This window comes from Girardinichthys multiradiatus, chromosome 10 (assembly GCF_021462225.1).
Source record: "Girardinichthys multiradiatus isolate DD_20200921_A chromosome 10, DD_fGirMul_XY1, whole genome shotgun sequence".
NCBI lineage: Eukaryota > Metazoa > Chordata > Actinopteri > Cyprinodontiformes > Goodeidae > Girardinichthys > Girardinichthys multiradiatus.
The window spans coordinates 25,574,950-25,595,091 of NC_061803.1; the positions used below are offsets into that span (position 1 = coordinate 25,574,950).

The following is a 20,142-nucleotide window of genomic DNA, read 5'->3' on the forward strand; positions in this document are numbered from 1 at the left end:
CATCGGTAGAAGGTGAGCATTAAGTTGTTGGCAGCAGAAGCTTGGACGATGCCCCCCTCCTGGAAGGTGTCACAGGTAGATACAGAGTCAGGCCAGGTGTAGCTTCTAGGAAGAGAAAAGAGAACATAAAGTTAAAAGTTGAAATAACAGCAAATAATGCAAAATTTAAGAGTAGTATGAGAATGTAGCAGAGAGAGTGAAAGTGGTCATTATGTCCTCCAGCAGGCTAAGCCTATAGCAGCATAACTACACAGATAGCTCAGCATGACCTAAGCCACTTAAACTATAAGCTTTATCAAAAAGGAAAGTTTTAAGCCTAGCCTTAAAAGTAGACAGGGTGTCTGCCTCACGGACTAAAACTGGGAGCTGGTTCCACAGGAGAGGAGCCTGATAACTAAATGATCTGCCACCCATTCTACTTCTAGAAACTCTAGGAACCACCAGTAAACCTGCAGTCTGAGAACAAAGTGCTCTGTTAGGAACATATGGAACAATCAGATCTCTGATGTATGATGGAGCTAGATCATTAAGGGCTTTATATGTGAGGAGGAGAATTTTAAATTCTATTCTGGATTTAACAGGGAGCCAATGAAGGGAAGCTAAAATAGGAGAAATATGATCTCTCTTTTTAATTTTCATCATAACTATTGCTGCAGCATTTTGAATCAGCTGAAGGCTTTTAACTGCAATTTGTGAACATCCTGATAGTAAAGAATTACAATAGTCCAGCCTTGAAGTAACAAATGCATGGACTAGTTTTTCAGCGTCACTCCTGGATAGGATATTTCTAATTTTGGCAATGTTCCAGAGGTGAAAGAAGGAAATCCTAGAAACCTGTTTAATATGGGATTTAAATGACATGTCCTGGTCAAAAATAACACCAAGGTTTTTTACTTTATTACCGGAGGTCAATTTAATGCCATCCAGGTTAAGTGATTGACTAAGCAGTTTTTTTTATTTAAAGACTTCGGTCCAAAGACGACAACTTCTATCTTGTCTGAATTTAGAAGAAGAAAATTTAAAGTCATCTAAGTTTTTATATCTTCAAGACATGCTTGTAGTCTATCTAACTGGTTGGGTTCATCAGGATTTATGGATAAGTAAAGCTGAGTATCTTCAGCTCTCAGAGCTAGGGCTGTCAGAGCCCTACAGCATGTTCCAGCCTTTCTAAGATAATATTGTGATCAACTTTATCAAATACAGCACTGAGATCTAACAGGACAGGCACGAGCCCATTATCTGAGGCTAGGAGAATAGCATTAATTGTCGTGAGAGGATTTTGGGTCGGACCAAAGTGCAGACAAGAGCTCGGTAGCCGCATCATAGTTTATTCTCAAACGGGTCAAAAACGTAACAAAACACTGCAGGTATGAATCAGAGACAAAATCCAAAACTTACAAAAACACTGCAGGTACTCATGGCAAAACGTAGCATAAGTCTCCAAGCGAAGCATAGACAAAGCATAGTCATGGTAGGGAAAGGGGTAGTGACGAACACAAATAACAGAAGGAACCCGCCCAGAACAGAGACACCAAACCAACTAATATACTGGGGAAATAACAAAAGCAGATAATCAACGGAAACAGGGAACAGGTGCGACAAGGGGGCAGGGAAGCAGCAGGAACAGCTGAAACAAATACAAAGGCTGAGGAAGAGTGAAAGGACAGAAAACACAAACTAAGCAAGAGAATAAATCAGAGGAGGAAATAAAGAACTAGAATAACTATGAATTAAAGTAAACAGAGAAACTAGAGGGAAACATAGAAACAATAACCTAAGAAATAAACAAAGAGCCATAAGGAAAATCTAAATTACAAAATAAACCATCAAAGAACCCACAAAGTCCAAAATGTCACTCCATGACATTAATGACTTTCAGTAGATCTGTTTCAGTGCTATGATGAGCTTTGAAACCTGACTGAAACAGATAATTGCTGTGTAAATGCTCACACATTTGATTAGCAACTATTTTCTCAAGAATTGTAGATAAGAATGGAAGATTGGATATAGGTTTGTAATTTTTCAAGTCATCTCGATCAAGCGAAGGTTTCTTAAGTAAAGGTTTAATTACAGCTAACTTAAAAGCCTGTGGTACATATCCATTTACTAAGGATAGATTAATCATACCTAAAATGGGGCTGGTAATCAGAGGGAACACTTCCTTAAATTATTTGGTTGGGTTTGGGTCTAATATACAAGTTGAAGGTTTAGATGAAGCTAATATTTCTGATAACTCAGGAAGCTTCACAGGATCAAAACAGTCCAAACACAGATTAGGTTCTGCAGTTATTACCAATGTTGTCTCACTTGCTGAGGATGAAGTAAACATCTTCAGGAGTATGTCAAAGATTTTCTTTTTAATAGAAACAATTTTATTTAAGAAAAATCCCATAAAGTCATGGCTGCTAAGAGCTAAGGGAATGGATGGCTCAACAGAACTATGACTCTGTGTAAGTTTAGCAACTGTACTAAAGAGAAACCTAGGATTATTCTTGTTCTCTTCTATTAATGATGAGAAATAAGCTCTTCTGGCTTGGCAAAGTGTCTTTTTATACAACAGTAGGCTATTTTTCCAGATTAAATAGGAATCCTCTAGGTGTGTAGAGCACAATTTTTCCTAAAGAGGTGGGAGTGGGCAGGATCGGTCACAAATATTGTGGCGGGAGTGAAGGAGACAGACACCAGCAGCGGACAGTGATTGTCAGAAATTTAGCGGATAGTAGCGGGAATACAAACATAGTCCAGTGCATGGCTTTAGTCCGAACTTACTCTTTTCACGAGTGTGCATCACAAAAACTGCCCACTGCATATGGAAAAGAGGTTACAATGACGTTGCACCCTAAGAGTGAAATACATCATCTTTTTTTCAACAGTTAGGTTACATGTAAAATTAGGGGCTTCTGTTGAAATTGGTGTCATTAATTGGATTTCCTGCTGCTTTGACCTTCACAGTAGCATGCCAAAGCACTGCTTCCCTCTCAGAGCACTTCAGGAGAGAAGAGAATGTGTGCTGGGGGATTCATTCAGCTCAGTTTGAGCTCCGAAGTTATCTTTTGGTAAAGCACACAATGGAGGAAATGAGGGCAGGAAGCTCACATGTTCCACTGCAGTGAAAGCATTTTTTTGAACATATTGAAGGTGTTCTATTCTTCAAGCTGGCTTTTTTAATATCTTAGCTGAAAATTATGTGTATGATTCGATGTTTTTATATCTCCCGAGATATTTTTTTGTCTTCTGCAATGCAGTTTCTCTCCTGATGGTATATTGTAGATATACTTAACAACATTTCATTTACTTCCTTTTTTTGGCTGTATTTTATTTTATAATAAAATTGTATTTTTGCAGCACATGCAACCAAATAAATTGTTTTAAATATGCATTTATGGCCAAAAAAAAGTCACCACTTGGATTTAACTTAGCAAATAGGTACAAGCCTCCCATTGGATAATTACTACATGGGCGATTATGTTTCAGCTGACAAGTTATTTGACCCCAACTGGTGCAATGAGTTGTTTCTCATTTCTTAAACAACCATGTCCAAAGACACATCCCGTGGTCGTGGAAAATATGTCAGTCTGTTTCAGAAGGGCCAAATTATTGACATGCATCAAGCAGAGAAAACATCTAAGGAGATTGCAGAAACTACCAAAGTTGGGTTAAGAACTGTCAGACGTATTATTAAAAACTGGAAGGATAGTGGGGACCCATTGATTTCGAGAAAGAAATGTGGCCGGAAAAAAAAAATCCTGAATGATTGTGATCGGCGATCACTTAAACGTTTGGTGAAATCTTGGTGAACGTCTTGGTGAAACATTAATGCAACACTGGGTGGAAATAAATCTTGTGACATTGCAGAAGCTTATTGAAACAATACCACAGCGAATGCGTGATGGAATCCAAGCTAAAGGCAGTCCAATGAAATATTAGTGTGTGTGACCTTTTTTTTGACCTGGCAGTGTACTTGAGCGGTGTGAAACTCTGCTTTGAGTCAATCAGATTTATTCATTGTATTTTATGGATCAATTTTGAAAGAAATATATTTTCTTTGGACTGTTATTTTTCAGATTAACATATATGAGGTCCCACAGAATAAAAATATTAAAAACATTTTAACATTAAGTAACCAGCTTGTGTCTCTTGTCTCTCCTACAGTTGATAGCTGTAATGGGAAACAATGCAGCCAAGGCCAAATATGAGCAGAAGGTCCCTGCTTTCTACTACAGACCAACACACACTGACTGCAAGTAAGCACCCCTCCTATTAGAAGTGGTGCAAAACCGAAAATACTTTACCTCTTTAATCTTTTTCACGGGTAAGTTGTGAGCTATGTCGTGCATGGATGTGTCCAACAGCTTTGACATCAGCAAGGCAAAGTCACAGTATATCAGAGAAGCTTGAACTGAATTCTCTTCATCCTGGAACAAATAAACTGACTTCCATTCAACAACATGTGGCTGCTGTAAACCAAAACCTTTAAGAGTAAAACTTTAAGATTTACCCATGCTTCTTCTTGGAAACAGAGCGAGATAGCTTTGAGTGTGCTGGATGGTCAACATGTTAGATGCATCTGTTTACACCTATCTTCAGTCTGTCATATCTTTTTCCCTCTACCCACTGTACATGTGACAATAGCAGAAATAACAGCTTTTATGTGTGGGTTTTGTCAAATGAGTCATTGTTAAAGAAATCCAGTTTTGCATGAAGTAACACTTGCAGCCCACGCAGGGTTCTTAATGTGGTTATGATTAAAAACTTAACGGGCCATTTTTCAATTCAGATTTCTATTCATTATTTTTCTTTCTGAGAAAAAAACAGAAATATTTGTGAGTTACAGCAGAGTTAATGTAAATTGGGTTACATTAAAAAAAACAGAGGACCTGTGCACAGAAAATACGGGTACCAAAACTAACTGGCTGAGACCAGTTTGGAAATCCACACTTAATAGTACTTGATATACCATACCATCTTTATTTGTAAAGCACTTTAAGACAAACCAAGGTTCACAAAGGGCTCTACATATTGCAAATAAAACATACAGGAAACAGGCTAAAACAGGCAAGTTAGAATATTAATCCTCAAATTTAAGATAGATTAATAGGAAATAAAACCAAAATAAAATAGAAGATAAAACCCATCCCCTCAGGAAGTACAAAACGATATGAAAAGGTATGAGAACCACTAGAATAAAATACAAACTAATAACTTCTTAAGCATTGTTCTTTTATGTACAATTTTGTAATTCGCTTTGATGTTAGAACAGAAAGTTCCATTGTTTTTTAGGTTTTTGACTTCAAGTGTCCCAGCATAATGAAGAATGGCCCTTTCCCTAAAAGTGCCACAATGAAACTATATTTAAGAATAAAATAATTTGCATAAAACATGAGTTTATCATGTTCTTTTTTTTATAAGTTGTCTTTATAACCTCCAAACCATGCTAATTTTCATGCAGTGTAAGTATGAAGGCTGTACAGACACATGCTGGTTATGCGTACTGCTTCACACCTTATTGTGGACATCTCCTTGCTTCCTCTTTCTGTCTATAAAAAGTCCAGTACTACGTTTTTTCACAGCTCCTCCTCAGAACACTTCCTGTTTAAAATTTCAAACTTTCAACCAAAATGGATCTAAAAAATTGACATTGTCTGGGGGCTACTATATAGTACAGAGTGCACTGATATACAGTGCCTTCCAAAACGTTTTCTTGAACATTTTCATGTTGTTGTGACATTGCAACTTAGGTGACCTATTATACTTCCCTTTAAACATTTGGCATAGGTCTATGGGCTATACAAAACATGTTAATTACATTTTTTGCACAAAATCATTCTCAGATAATGAGATTTCACCTCCTCAGTACTTACATTTCTACCATCTGCAGATTTGCCATGAGCAGTAGAGACTGACTTTTTCTTTCTGCAAATCGTGTACTGACGTGAGTTCTCAAAGCAGTCCATAATAAAGTGATTCGCGGAAACTAGTAATGTCTTCTGCAATGTGACTGGAACATTGGCCTCAAAAATAAAATGAAGCCACGAATCTCTGTTATCCAATAGCAGGAGAATGTGCATGAAAATATGTGGGTCTTTGCAGCTAACAACAAAACATTTCATTCAAACTAAATGAGAAGTGCTCCTTTACTTAAACTGAGAGACTAGGCAAGGAGAACATTAATCAGTGAATCAGCTGAGAGGCCCATGGTATTCTGGAGAAGCTGTAGATATCCAGAGCTCAGAAGGGAGAAGGTGTTGACAGGACAACTATTAGTCAATACATAATATTGTGGTAGTTGGTAAAAAAATAAACAACGGGTCATAGTGGATTCTCAGATCTTTGCTTCAGGACTTCCAACAAACACTGGGCAAAACAGCCAAAAACATGTCAAGAAACCTCACCTGCTTGCTACTTAACTGTCATGGAATGCTGGTTGTTTGCAGGACCAAAATGCAAACAGCAGCTGCAAGGTGATCAGAATCATTTAACAGTAATAAAACTGCTAACTTGCACAGAGAGGAAGGTTATGGAAAATGTAGAGGATCCTGTGATGATTGGCACAAAACAGGCAGGCAACAGTAGAATCCAGTAATCAGTGAGAACAACCAGAGAGCTTATATACAGGTCCTTCTCAAAAAATTAGCATATTGTGATAAAGTTCATTATTTTCCATAATGTCATGATGAAAATTTAACATTCATATATTTTAGATTCATTGCACACTAACTGAAATATTTCAGGTCTTTTATTGTCTTAATACGGATGATTTTGGCATTCAGCTCATGAAAACCCAAAATTCCTATCTCACAAAATTAGCATATCATTAAAAGGGTCTCTAAACGAGCTATGAACCTAATCATCTGAATCAGCGAGTTAACTCTAAACACCTGCAAAAGATTCCTGAGGCCTTTAAAACTCCCAGCCTGGTTCATCACTCAAAACCCCAATCATGGGTAAGACTGCCGACCTGACTGCTGTCCAGAAGGCCACTATTGGCACCCTCAAGCAAGAGGGTAAGACACAGAAAGAAATTTCTGAACGAATAGGCTGTTCCCAGAGTGCTGTATCAAGGCACCTCAGTGGGAAGTCTGTGGGAAGGAAAAAGTGTGTCAGAAAACGTTGCACAACGAGAAGAGGTGACCGGACCCCGAGGAAGATTGTGGAGAAGGGCCGATTCCAGACCTTGGGGGACCTGCGGAAGCAGTGGACTGAGTCTGGAGTAGAAACATCCAGAGCCACCATGCACAGGCGTGTGCAGGAAATGGGCTACAGGTGCCGCACTCCCCAGACCTGGGCTACAGAGAAGCAGCACTGGACTGTTGCTCAGTGGTCCAAAGTACTTTTTTCGGATGAAAGCAAATTCTGCATGTCATTCGGAAATCAAGGTGCCAGAGTCTGGAGGAAGACTGGGGAAAAGGAAATGCCAAAATGCCAGAAGTCCAGTGTCAAGTACCCACAGTCAGTGATGGTCTGGGGTGCCGTGTCAGCTGCTGGTGTTGGTCCACTGTGTTTTATCAAGGGCAGGGTCAATGCAGCTAGCTATCAGGAGATTTTGGACCACTTCATGCTTCCATCTGCTGAAAAGCTTTATGGAAATGAAGATTTCATTTTTCAGCATGACCTGGCACCTGCTCACAGTGCCAAAACCACTGGTAAATGGTTTACTGACCATGGTATCACTGTGCTCAATTGGCCTGCCAACTCTCCTGACCTGAACCCCATAGAGAATCTGTGGGATATTGTGAAGAGAACGTTGAGAGACTTAAGACCCAACACTCTGGATGAGCTAAAGGCCGCTATCGAAGCATCCTGGGCCTCCATAAGACCTCAGCAGTGCCACAGGCTGATTGCCTCCATGCCACGCCGCATTGAAGCAGTCATTTCTGCAAAAGGATTCCCGACCAAGTATTGAGTGCATAACTGTACATGATTATTTGAAGGTTGACGTTTTTTGTATTAAAAACACTTTTCTTTTATTGGTCGGATGAACTATGCTAATTTTGTGAGATAGGAATTTTGGGTTTTCATGAGCTGTATGCCACAATCATCCGTATTAAGACAATAAAATACCTGAAATATGTCAGTTAGTATGCAATGAATCTAAAATATATGAATATTAAATTTTCATCATTACATTATAGAAAATAATGAACTTTATCACAATATGCTAATTTTTTGAGAAGGACCTGTACATGGAGAGAAGTGAGGAGAAGGCATGGCAAGCAGGTGAGAGTAATCAGGTGAGAATGAGTGACAGCTGAGACCGATGAAGAGAGAGCTGAGGGAGAAGAGAAAATGGACAGGAGCAGACACAGAGGAACACAGAAACGCTGGTAGGAATCTAACATAAATCTAAATGTACAGGAATACTAGAATAAACTAAGATATAAGTAAGTACATAACATAAACAATATGGAAGAAACAGAAATCAAATAAACTTAAACACCTAATACTAAAGAACACAGGGTAATGAACTACTAAAACTATGAACCTTATGACAGCAAAGAATTGGTCAAAAAGTACACACAAAAAATCAAAACCCCAAACACCTGCAGGTCGTGACACTAACTCAGCCCTGAAAACTCATAATAGACATATATAATACAGAACACCAAGCCAAACAAGGTAATATGAAACCCCTGACATGATGGCAGGTGCAACAATAACATATCAATTGCATTTGGGAAGTCTGAGTACACGGCCACAGTTGACATGGTTGAAGCACCATTCTGTGGTCAGGAAAGGCTTCAGGAGAGATGTAGTGCGATGCTGTACCTTAGCATGCTGACATGCTACACAATAGGCATCCTATTCCCTCACATCTCTTCTAAGGCCCCACCAGACTTGACTGAGGGCTTCCAAACAGGGTGGAAGAGGATGTAAATGGCAACAAAAACCAGCCAGCAGGAACCACAGGGCGGGGCTGTCTAGTGGAGACGTCACAAATAGGTGGAACACCTCCATCCTGGAATGCTGCCTTTTCCAGCTGCAGCCCCGTAGCAGATGTGCTCAGGTTCTGGATATCCTCATCTGAGAGCTGGATAGTGGCCCTGACAACATAGTCAACAATGCTTTAGTTACATCCTGTGGTTTACCTCTTTCATCCGTTTTGAACATTTATGTTTAAAACTAGCAAATAAGTCCAAATCAGTGTACATTGCTCCACCCTCAAAAAAAGTCCAAACGTCACCTGCGCGATTTTATCGCCGATTGTCATTTGTTGGACTGATGAATAACCCCTGAAAAATGTTACATATCGTCAAACCTTATTACAGTCAATAACTCTCTGAATAGGCTAGTAAGCATGAACTAAAACTACCAAGCAATGAAATGGGCTCTGTTGTAAACAAAGCTGCCAACTGTGTGGTATAAGCAGAACTATTAGCTTGATAGCTGCCAGGGGAGACTACATTTAGCATGTTTTAAGCAATATACAAACCTATTTTTAGCAGGTTAGTTCAAGGGGTTTAAGGAAAACACAGATAAAAAGGAGCTCATATTACTGGACCATCAGTGTTTAAAACATCTAATTGAAATAAAGTTTGTCTCAGCTTTAAAACCAAGTCGATCTAGCTTGTAAACTCAGGTTCTGTGGCCTGTTAGCAAAACAACTCACTCAAATGAACAATCTTTATATTTTCTCATCCTAAAGTAATTTTCTCTGCCTAGACACCAGCTAGGTCCAAAGGGCATTGGGTTGAGTTGCAAAGGCAATAAACAAAGAAAACTGCTCTTGGTAGCAACTTGGGGTAACTTCTGCTTACCGGACCACCACACAGGAAGGCGTGCGATGCTTAAATGGTACATAGTAACAAACATCCACCTATATATAGTATGTGGACAAAAAATATCTGCTCCTAAAATGGGCGCTGCTATAGAAACCATGACAAAGTTATAGCTAAATTGATGTCCATTAAAATACACCACAAAGCTGGTGTCAAAAGTGAGGATAGGTGTGCCGTCAACTGCATCAAGCAGCGGTCTATGAGTATATGTCAGGGTGTGTTTGTTTTACTTCTAATTCATAATTATGCACCACTTTGTGAGGGTTTATTATATAACATCCCCCCCAAAAAAATACATTGGAGTTTGTGGTTGTATCATGAGAAAATGCTCATGGTTCAATGGTTCAATTTTGCAAAGCCTTGTACACTTTTCAGCCTGACTGTTTGGAATGTGAGGCTTGTCTACCTTTTGACTTGTGTGCTTCCCTTCCAGAAAGCTTAAAGCAAAGGGACAAAAGCCAGTGTTAAGAGTCTTTCTATTTTACTTCTGCTTCTGTCAGTTTAGATGAAAGAGAAATGCCTTTATCACCGTCCTAAACACCACTAGGGATTAGTGTTTAGGTTCCAGTGTCACTATAGGATCCCATTCAAAATATTTCAGTCAAATAGATTTATCTCATTGTGCTGACAGAATGGGTAATTTATTCTCAACACAACAGAGTAAAACAAAGGCAGAAATGCCTTGCACAAGGGGATAAAAACAGCTTTGACTCTAAAGGGAGACTGAAATGAAGAGAGGAAACCAGATGTGAGAGCTTGTTGGCATGGTGATGAACTGACTGTCTCGTTTATTTTTTGTTTGCAAGAGAGAGAGAAAGTCTGAGAGTATGCGTACTGTTTTTGCATGAGGAATCCTTTGCTGCTGGCTAAAGGCTCACAAAAACTTCATAATAAATGTAAACCAGCTGAAAACAGCTGATCAGCACCAGGTCATGGTGTATATCTTTCTTTGATGTGTGTGCAATTCCCCTAAAAGCTAACTGTAGGTTTTCATTGGGTCTCCAGGCTGCTGAGGGAGCAATGGATCCGAGCCAAGTACGAACGAAATGAATTTGAGTTTATCGAGAAGCAAGAGCCTTACTCTGCAGGTATGTGCAATAGAAAAGCTTTTTGTCATCATAAGTCATCACAGATCAGATTGATATGTACCTTCACGTAAGTCAACCAGTGGGGTCCATTTCCAATCTTCCTACATGTTTTAGATCTATCTGCTTCAAAACACGTGATTTAAATCACTGGTTAATTACTAGGCTTTATGCCTTAGTGTTCAGATCTTGAGTGTTAAGCTAAAGGTTTTTCAGACAGATTGTAGACCGAGACTTAACTTGCAGGGGACTCAGTGGTAAAATGATATGCAGCTGAAGACACTTTTATTCTACAGATCTTTTTAATTATTATTGAATATTTGTTTAGTTATCTGTCCTTTTTCGTCTTTTTAATCATCAAGTACTTTGTGATTTTTATCTAGAAAAGGTGCAATATAAATCAGATTTACTTACTTGTTTATGTACTATGAAGGCAAGAACAACAAACATCTTGATATCTTGCAATATGAAAACACCACAATTCTGCTCGTCCAAGTAAAGTCTATCTGATGAAGTGGAATCCAGTTGCTGCCAGCATACAACTGTGTGGTGAAGTAAGTGTGAACTAATACCATGAGCCCTGAAAGGCAAGGTGAGCTCTTTAAACTTAAAACCGTGTTGTACTTTGAAGTAAAAAAGGAGGTAGTTTTTGAGTTGTCCTATCATGCTTAAGCAACACTCAGTTATGACAGCGTATAAGGAGCCTTCACCACAAAATAGTAATAGAGGCACTGTGAGAACACTGCAATTTGTTAAATATTAGCCAGTAACGATGCCAAAGTTAGCATCCACTTTGTAGCTTCCTATTGGTGCTAAACTAAAATGCTATTTAATATATTTTTATGAAACTTGACATCATTCATTTATTCTATAGCTCGAAATCTAAACTATTTTGACAGGTAAAAGCTGACAGATTTTTTAAATTCACTGTTTGAGATCCAGGAAACCTTTATTACCTCCGCCAGGGAGATTATATTTTTGTGGCCATTGGTTTGTCTGTTTGTCTGTCTGTTAGCAAAATATATGAATGGATAAGTGCTGAATGGATTTGGATGAAATTTTCAGACGAAGTGCGTATTAGGACGAGGAACAGATGATTAGAGTTTGGTGGTGATGCGGAGCACAGGCTGGATCCAGGATTTTTGTGAAGGATTCTTAATCATTGCCAGACAATGATGCGACAACTTGGAATTCCCACATGGTTCGTCACACTGTCAGCAACTGAAAGTGTCAACCATAGTATACTGGTACATCTCAAAAAATTACAATATTGCATACAAGGGCAATATTTTTTGCCAGTCATCTCAGAAAATGAAACTGTGGTATTATATAGAATCATTACACAGAGAGTGATATATTCCAAACCTTTGTTTCTTGTAATCTTGATGATTATGGCTTACAGGTAAAGAAAACCAAAAATTCAGTGTCTCAGCAAATTTAGAAAAGAATACTGTGAAAAACATCATTATTGGACACTCATGGTCACACCCTAATCAGCTAATTACCTCCAAACACCTGCAAGGGTTTCCTGAGCCTTCAAACACCTCTCAGTCTGGGTCAGTAGGTTACACAATCATTTAAAAGACTGCTGACTTGACAAATTTCCAGAAGACAGTCATCAACACACTTCACAAAAGGTCATTGCCGAAGGAGCTGGTTCCTCACAGAGATCTGTATCCAAGCATATAAACAGAAAATTGAGTGGAAGGAAGAAGTGTGGTAGGAAAGGTGCACCAATAACAGAGAGAACTGCAGTCTTGAGAGGATTGTCAAGCAAAATCCAAATGGATGAGAATGGTATGGAAAAAACTCACATGCATCTTTGACCCTATTGCCTTGGCGGAGGCTGCCTTCTGTTTATGAAAACACAAAAAGGGAGCAATATATGGACCAATCAGACCTGGACTCAGATATTCTACACAGATTACAGACTTTTACAAAACAGAAAACTATAATTTTTTTGTAAAATTCCTCTTTTTTTAATAAATGTCGCTAAAATACTGTGTTGTCTTTTATGAACCCAGTATCGTGTGTTATCCTGTCTTATGACCTGGATGTGTTGCAGCTACACTACTGTCCATCACTTCAGAAATCTGTCCACACATTCAGGTCTCTACATGTCAGCCAGGTGCTCATTCAGCACACAAGTTAAATTTGTTTGTATCACACGAGGACCAGAAAATAAGAGAAGAAAAACCTATGAATAACCTTAGTTGAATTGTTTTCCGTCTTGCCATGCAGGCTGGTGTTTTGAAAAACAAAATCAAGAACATTTTGTTGAACATTATGTCAGATGATGTCTTTGAAGTATGTGTGTTGGTTTTGATGCGCTCCCCTGCTCAACAGTGCATTTATACTAAGATCAATAGGGTGGATTTAATATCCTTGTATGTCATGGCCAAGTCTGTTATTTTTCTGTAATTTTCCAGTGTTTTTATTAGATTTTTCATAGGATCAACTCCTTGTCTTTATAAGTGACTTCAAGTGGTCAGATAATTATCAGCTGGACTAGTCAAACAGTAAAAGGGCCTTTGTTTTACTTTGATTTTCAACCATACAGCTTAGGTTTGGTAAAGGCTCCCACATTGTTGGGCATACTTGACTCCAAGCGTACTTGAGGTGGACTCAATGTTGTTGTGTCCTTGTTGGTGGATAAAAAACAAAAGCAAAGAATCTATGTAACTTTAGTTGTCTGGATGCACACTTTAACTCTGTTTCACTGTGCAAAATGATAACATAGTGTAAAATACCATAAATCTATACTGATGTGAAATTTAAATTTTAAATGTAATGTCAGTCTTTCAAGATCTAGCTCTCATTCTTTTAGACATGTATAGCTTTTTGTAACACATAAATGCACTTGCTAAAACAAACCCATACCTGCAAATGCACACTCTGACTTTGACTCTGACTGGTGTCACATACCCATTCTCCATCTTGAAAGCGACTTGGCTGGCCAGTTGCTGTGTGAGGCTTTTGTTGTTTACCCTCCAATAAGCAAAACGTTGAAAAATCCTTGCACCAACATCTCCCAGTGGGTTTCAGAGACTCAGTTACCCTGAAACATCCATTGCAGTCTTTCAAACTTTAATTTTCATCCTCCTTCTACTAAGTGGTTGTGTGTATGTGTTTGCCGTTAAAAGCTTATTGAAGCAATGACATTCTAACTGTCACTGCTGGAGAGTGGAACAGCTATTAAATCAGTGAGTCCATTTGGCTGGTGGGCTGTGTATATGTGTTGGGGCTGCAAGTACTTTATGTGTGTTGGTTTGTGATCAACTGTCTTTACTAGTATGCATTTCACATCATAGTGAAGAGATGGTCCAATCTGATTGGCTGTCAGTGACTTCACTGTTTTATTGAACCAGTGTAGAACAACACACACACAAACCAAGTAGGGTTGAATAAATCATTCTGTCAATTCCTATTTGTATATTTCTTCATTCCTCTTCCCTTGTTTGAGCATTACTGCATCAGAACCCAGCCTTGGTGTGTGTGTGTGTGTGTGTGTGTGTGTGTGTGTGTGTGTGTGTGTGTGTGTTCCTGTCTTGGGATCACAGTGAGAACCATTTTCCCGATTTCACCATCAAATTGAGGACCGTTTGTACCAAAGTGAGGACATTTTGCTGGTCCTCACGACCTATTTTGCTAACGGTTAGGTTTAGGACTAAGGTATGAATTGACTTTAGGTTAAGGTTAGGGTTAGGTAAGCACTGGTAATGGTTAGGTTTAGGGTTATTGTCAGGGTTAGGGCATAGAAAGGGTTGAAAATGACTGAAAATCAATGGAAGTCAATGGGAGTCAACACATGGTCCTCACTACATATAGCAAAACAAGAGTGTGTGTGTGTGTGTATGTGCGTGTTTGTGTGTTAGTGGGTGGCTGAAAATTTACTATATGCTGTAACCTGACCCTGACAGCTAACAGTGCTGGTATGCAAAAGATAGGAGGAGGAAAGTGGTGGATGGAGTTGATGGTGGGGATGGGCTATTGATCTATGAGGTAATGCCTGTGTAGGTCAATGTTTCAAGTCAGAAAGTCACAAAGCAGAGGTAAACTGAGAAAAACGAAAAGAGGTTGTCAATAGCAGTGAATAAGGAAGCAGAGAATAACTATGTGGGGAAATAAAACTGAATAAACATAAAAATAAATTTCAGTTGTGATGGAAAATACAAAATCAGAAAGCCAGAGTTAAATTAAGAAAACAAACACATGACTAAATAGTGATATTCAACATTTATTTAACTTCAAATAATTCAGTAAATTATGTTAGAAATTACCAAAATATTCCAGAAACAAAAAAGTAAAAAAAAAACAAAACAAAACACAAATAAAGACAGAAATCTTGACATGTCTGTACATTTAAACAACGTGTACTTGTGTTTGAAAAGTGAAAGGTGAAAAACCATCTTTGAAGGTAAAAAAGATATCCACATGATGACCTGTATTGAATTCTAAATGTGATTGAAAAGTTGTTAGCCTTGTTCAGGCTGAATTCAGACATCATGCAGGTAAATTTTTTAAATATTCAGCTTTTTCTTGAATTTTTTCCAGTTAAATTGAAAAGTGAAAGGCTTCCACAACTGAGGGCTTTTTGAAACCTCACAATGTTCACATGCTTTAATCTAAAAACACTATTCAAAACCCAAAGGACTCAGTAGGCATCGCGCTCTTACGAGCTGATTTAGCTTTTGAATATCTTTTATCGTTTTAATAAAATAACAGTTTTAAAATCATGCATCTTAGGCCCAGATCCACTTATTTTAAACTCCTTGAGGACACAACTTTTTTTAAGTCAGATAAAAATGTTAATATTTAACACTGAAAAGAGATCCATGTGCAGATGCCTACTGATCTGAAATGTGGTTGTTAAGACTAGGTTTGAAATACATCAAACAGGCTAGAAAACCTGGCTTTGGACATCTTTGTTTCAAGCTGAAATTAAGTAAACACAGAGGCACTCAGCCTTTTATAAGGACAATTACTGTACAAAAACACGTCTATGAATGTCTACAGTTTGTGTGATAATGAAATGCTAGTCACTTTGAGGTTCTCAACAAATGTATATTAAGCATTTATATTTTGAAGTGTGGGGGTATGATTATTGATTGATTAATCTTGATCAATAATTATAATTACAAATCATAATCTGACAAAATCAATTTCTTAACCAAAAATCCTCATTTATGAATCGAGACCAGAGATGTATCTGGTGTTGTAATTGTGGCTCAACGCCTCTGACAATTACAACCGTTAAATACTCCGTAATAATTAATAACTATTGCCGGAGATGTCACTGTTTAATCGACCGTTTCTGCCGAAACGTGTGGAACTTGAACCTTATTTTGACTGACACATCACTTTTTGCACACAATGAAACACCAAACGCTCTCTCTTTATCTATGTGAATATTTATTAATTTTCACCTACTCAACATGCAAAATTCTACAAACACAGGGGTAACACATCTAAATAAGCGAAATCAACAAACGGTAGTGGGTCTGTATTGAGTCAGCCAGCAGTTTATGGCACTACAGACGAAGGAAGATGGGGATATGAGTGGTGGCGAGTGGTGGGGGTTGGAGCGCAGCTCCGACTGTCCTTATGGTCTTCTGATCATAAAACTTCCCCCTAACTCCTGGGCACAAAGGATTCTAACTTTTGGCGGCAAGCTAGCACAGTGAGATTGAAGACAAAAGGCAAATGGAGAATTTTACCATGAGGTCGTTTTAACAGTCCAGTATTACAACGCACCCGCGTTGACTCTCAGATAGTAAAACACAAGCAGCTCGAGGTACGCGGCGGATCCCGATATCACATATCACATCAAAATTCAATAACCAAGGTTACATGCACATATTATTCAGAACACATGAGATCCTAACCAGCGATTCTGATCGCTTCTACAACCTCTGACCCTGCCCAGGCCTTCTAATAAAGCAATAAAAGATAAAATAAAAAGGTTGGTTTTACTTGTTGTCGTCTTCTTCCTGAGTGAGGGAATTCGAGCGAGGAAAAGTGGGGTTAAGTTAATTGTGCGTCCACAATCAACTTCAGGGGAGCGGTCAGTCTTCATCCTTTGGTCTTCTTGACAAAAAGGAAAAATGTGATCTGACCATCAACGTCGACTTGAAAATGAAACACAATAGCGGTTCGTCTCTCCGAAACTCCGTGTCCTCAGTTACGTGTTAACTCACGTCTTCGATCGGCAAAGTGAAATCTCTGGCCTTCTTAGTCCAAAAACCTCAGTTATGAATTGTTCGTTGTCCAACGAGAGAGAATGAATGAACTCTGCGAAGAGCTCTTCTCTTAAAGTGGTGCGCTTCAGTCACTAGACCGGTTTTCTAGCAGAAGGCAAGTTTTCAAACATGAGCGCCTCCTATATAGCGCCCTGTGACGTCAGACTTGGGACGCCCAGTCATATCAGTCGCAATGCTCGATGGGATATGTAGGAGCGGGCTGTCCTGGGTACAAAATGGCCGATGCCATTGGAGGGGCACAGTGACGTCCAACAACGTGTAGATAGTCCAATACTCAGCAAACAAGTGGTCCAACATTGGGATTATTTGCGGTCCTGAAAATCTTTTTTTTTTTTTATTCAGGATGTTATTTTTCCAATGTAGCTCACACTACATCAAATGTTTCAGTATTCAGTTTATGCTTATTACAATTACTAGACCCTAATTATAACAGATTAGCTAAGGTCATTTGGTGGCATTTTTAATATAAAAACGACTTCTAGGTTTTGTTAGCTTGCAAGCTAACAAAACATGACCTTCAATGTCTTTGACATATGCTCTAAACAAATAAAAAAAATGTTGTGCTACGGAAGGGCAATGTTTAGCTAATTTGAAATAGCCACAAGATATCAAGAAACATTTACGTTTTTAGGAATCGTGAAAGCCCAAATTCCAAAGTTACCCACAAATGTTTAGGTTTGAAATGCATTTGCTTTATTTGCTGTTTTGCATCCCTCAAATTAAAAATTTTAGTTCATGGTTCAAAAATGTATTTGTGCTGAGGCAATTCACACTTTACCAGACCTATTTTAATGTTTAGTTAATACACATTTTAATTATTATTCATACTCCTTAAGAAATTGTAATCTTAGTTCTCTGCAGCAAATTAAATATGTTTATATTGATTTAGAAATTACATGATTTTGTTTAAGTCTGCTGAAATAGTAGTTAAATGTCACTTGCTAAAACCAATTGCTTGTTAGCATGTTGAACATAGAAGAGATGTTTTTGTTAAGATGGAAATGTCGTCCTTAGAGTTGTTAGGCTTAAATTTGCACCACGTCAAATAGCCCAACAAAGCCTGCGTGCATATTTGTCTTAGCTGAATTTTAATATACATTGCTCAAAAAAATAAAGGGAACACTCAAATAACACATCCTAGATCTGAATGAATGAAATATTCTCATTGAATACTTTGTTCTGTACAAAGTTGAATGTGCTAACAACAAAATCACCCACAAATCATCAATGGAAATCAAATTTATTAACCAATGGAGGCCTGGATTTGGAGTCACACACAAAATTAAAGTGGAAAAACACACTACAGGCTGATCCAACTTTGAAAATGTCCTTAAATCAAGTCAAAATGAGGCTCAGTATTGTGTGTGGCCTCCACGTGCCTGTATGACCTCCCTACAACGCCTGGGCATGCTCCTGATGAGACGGCGGATGGTCTCGTAAGGGACTAAAGCATCTGCCAACTCCTGGACAGTCTCAGAATCAGAATCAGCTTTATTGCCAAGTTCGTACATACAAACAAGGAATTTGACTCCGGTACACTTTGCTCTTTGGTTTTGTTTTTGCATTACAGAAAATACATATTTACAATGTACAATATACACATATATAATAAAAAGGTGCATTTGCAACATCTGTATGCTGTTGTTTTGTACTCTATTAAATGTTCAACAGAGAAACAGCCTGGGGGAAGAAACTGTCTCTGTGGCGGCTGGTTTTAGCGAACAGTGCTCCGTAGCGGCGGCCTGAAGGTAAAGTTCTAAACAGTTTATGTGCAGGGTGTGTGGGGTCTGCAGAGATTTTAGCAGCTCTTTTCCTGACCCTAGACCTGTATAAGTCCTGGATGGAGGGAAGGTCAGCCCTGATTATTCTCTCTGCATTCCTGATTATTCATTGCAGTCTGGACCTGTCCTGTTTTGTGGATGAGCCAAACCACACTGAGATGGATGAAGACAGGACAGACTGAATGATGGCAGTGTAGAAGGTGACCAGCAGCTCCTGTGGAAGGTTGAACTTCTTGAGTTGCCTCAGGAAGTACAGTCTCTGCTGGGCCTTCTTTCGAACAGTGTCTATGTGTGAAGACCATCTCAGGTCCTCAGAGATGGTGGTTCCTAAGAACCTGAAGTGGTCCACGTCCGATACAGTGTTGTTGAGGATGGTGAGGGGTTGTATTGGGGTGGTGTTCTCTGAATGTCCACCACCATTTCCACAGTCTTGAGTGGGTTCAGTTCAAGGTAGTTCTGACCGCACCAGTGTACCAGCCGATCCACCTGCTGTCTGTATGCAGACTCATCACCGTCCTGGATCAGTCCAATCACAGTGGTGTCATCTGCAAACTTAAGGAGTTTCACGGACGAGTCCCATGAGGTGCAGTCATTTGTGTACAGAGAGAAGAGGAGTGGGGATAGAACACACCCCTGGGGGGCACCAGTACTTATTGATCTGGATTGGGAGAAGATGCTCCCCAGTCTGACCTGCTGCTGTCAGTCCGTCAGGAAGCTGTTTATCCACTGACAGGTGGAGGCTGGGACGTTGAGCTGGGTGAGCTTCTGGTGGAGGATGTCTGGTATGATGGTGTTGAAGGTCGAGCTGAAGTCTACAAACAGGATCCTGGCGTACGTCCCTGGACGGTCGAGGTGTTGCAGGATGAAGTGTAGACCTAAGTTAACAGCATCATCTGCCGACCTGTTTGCTCGGTAAGCAAATTGCAGGGGGTCCAGCAGGGGGCCTGTGATGTCTTTCAGGTGCTTCAACACCAGCCGCTCAAAGGATTTCATGACCACAGACGTCAGGGCTACAGGCCTGTAGTCATTTAATCCTAGGATGGTGGGTTTCTTGGGAACCGGGATGATGGTGGATTGTTTGAGGCAGGAGGGGACCTCACATTTCTCCAGTGATTTGTTGAAGATCCTTGTGAAGATCGGAGCGAGTTGATGTGCGCAGGCTTTCAGGCATGATAGGGAGATGTTGTCAGGTCCTCCAGCTTTCTTTGTTTTCATGCGCTGAAAGAGCCTGTTTACATCT

The 20,142-nt window shown here is 39.3% G+C and overlaps 1 protein-coding gene across 1 annotated transcript in view; it reads left to right on the forward strand.

The window, feature by feature from the left end:
* Positions 1 to 20,142, forward strand: part of LOC124875510 (arf-GAP with dual PH domain-containing protein 1) — a 57,875-nt gene that overhangs the window by 17,773 nt on the left and 19,960 nt on the right. The window contains exons 3-4 of the mRNA XM_047377723.1: positions 4,153 to 4,244; positions 10,782 to 10,864. Of these exons, the coding sequence (XP_047233679.1) occupies positions 4,153 to 4,244; positions 10,782 to 10,864 (175 nt within the window). The remainder of the gene's footprint in view (positions 1 to 4,152; positions 4,245 to 10,781; positions 10,865 to 20,142) is intronic.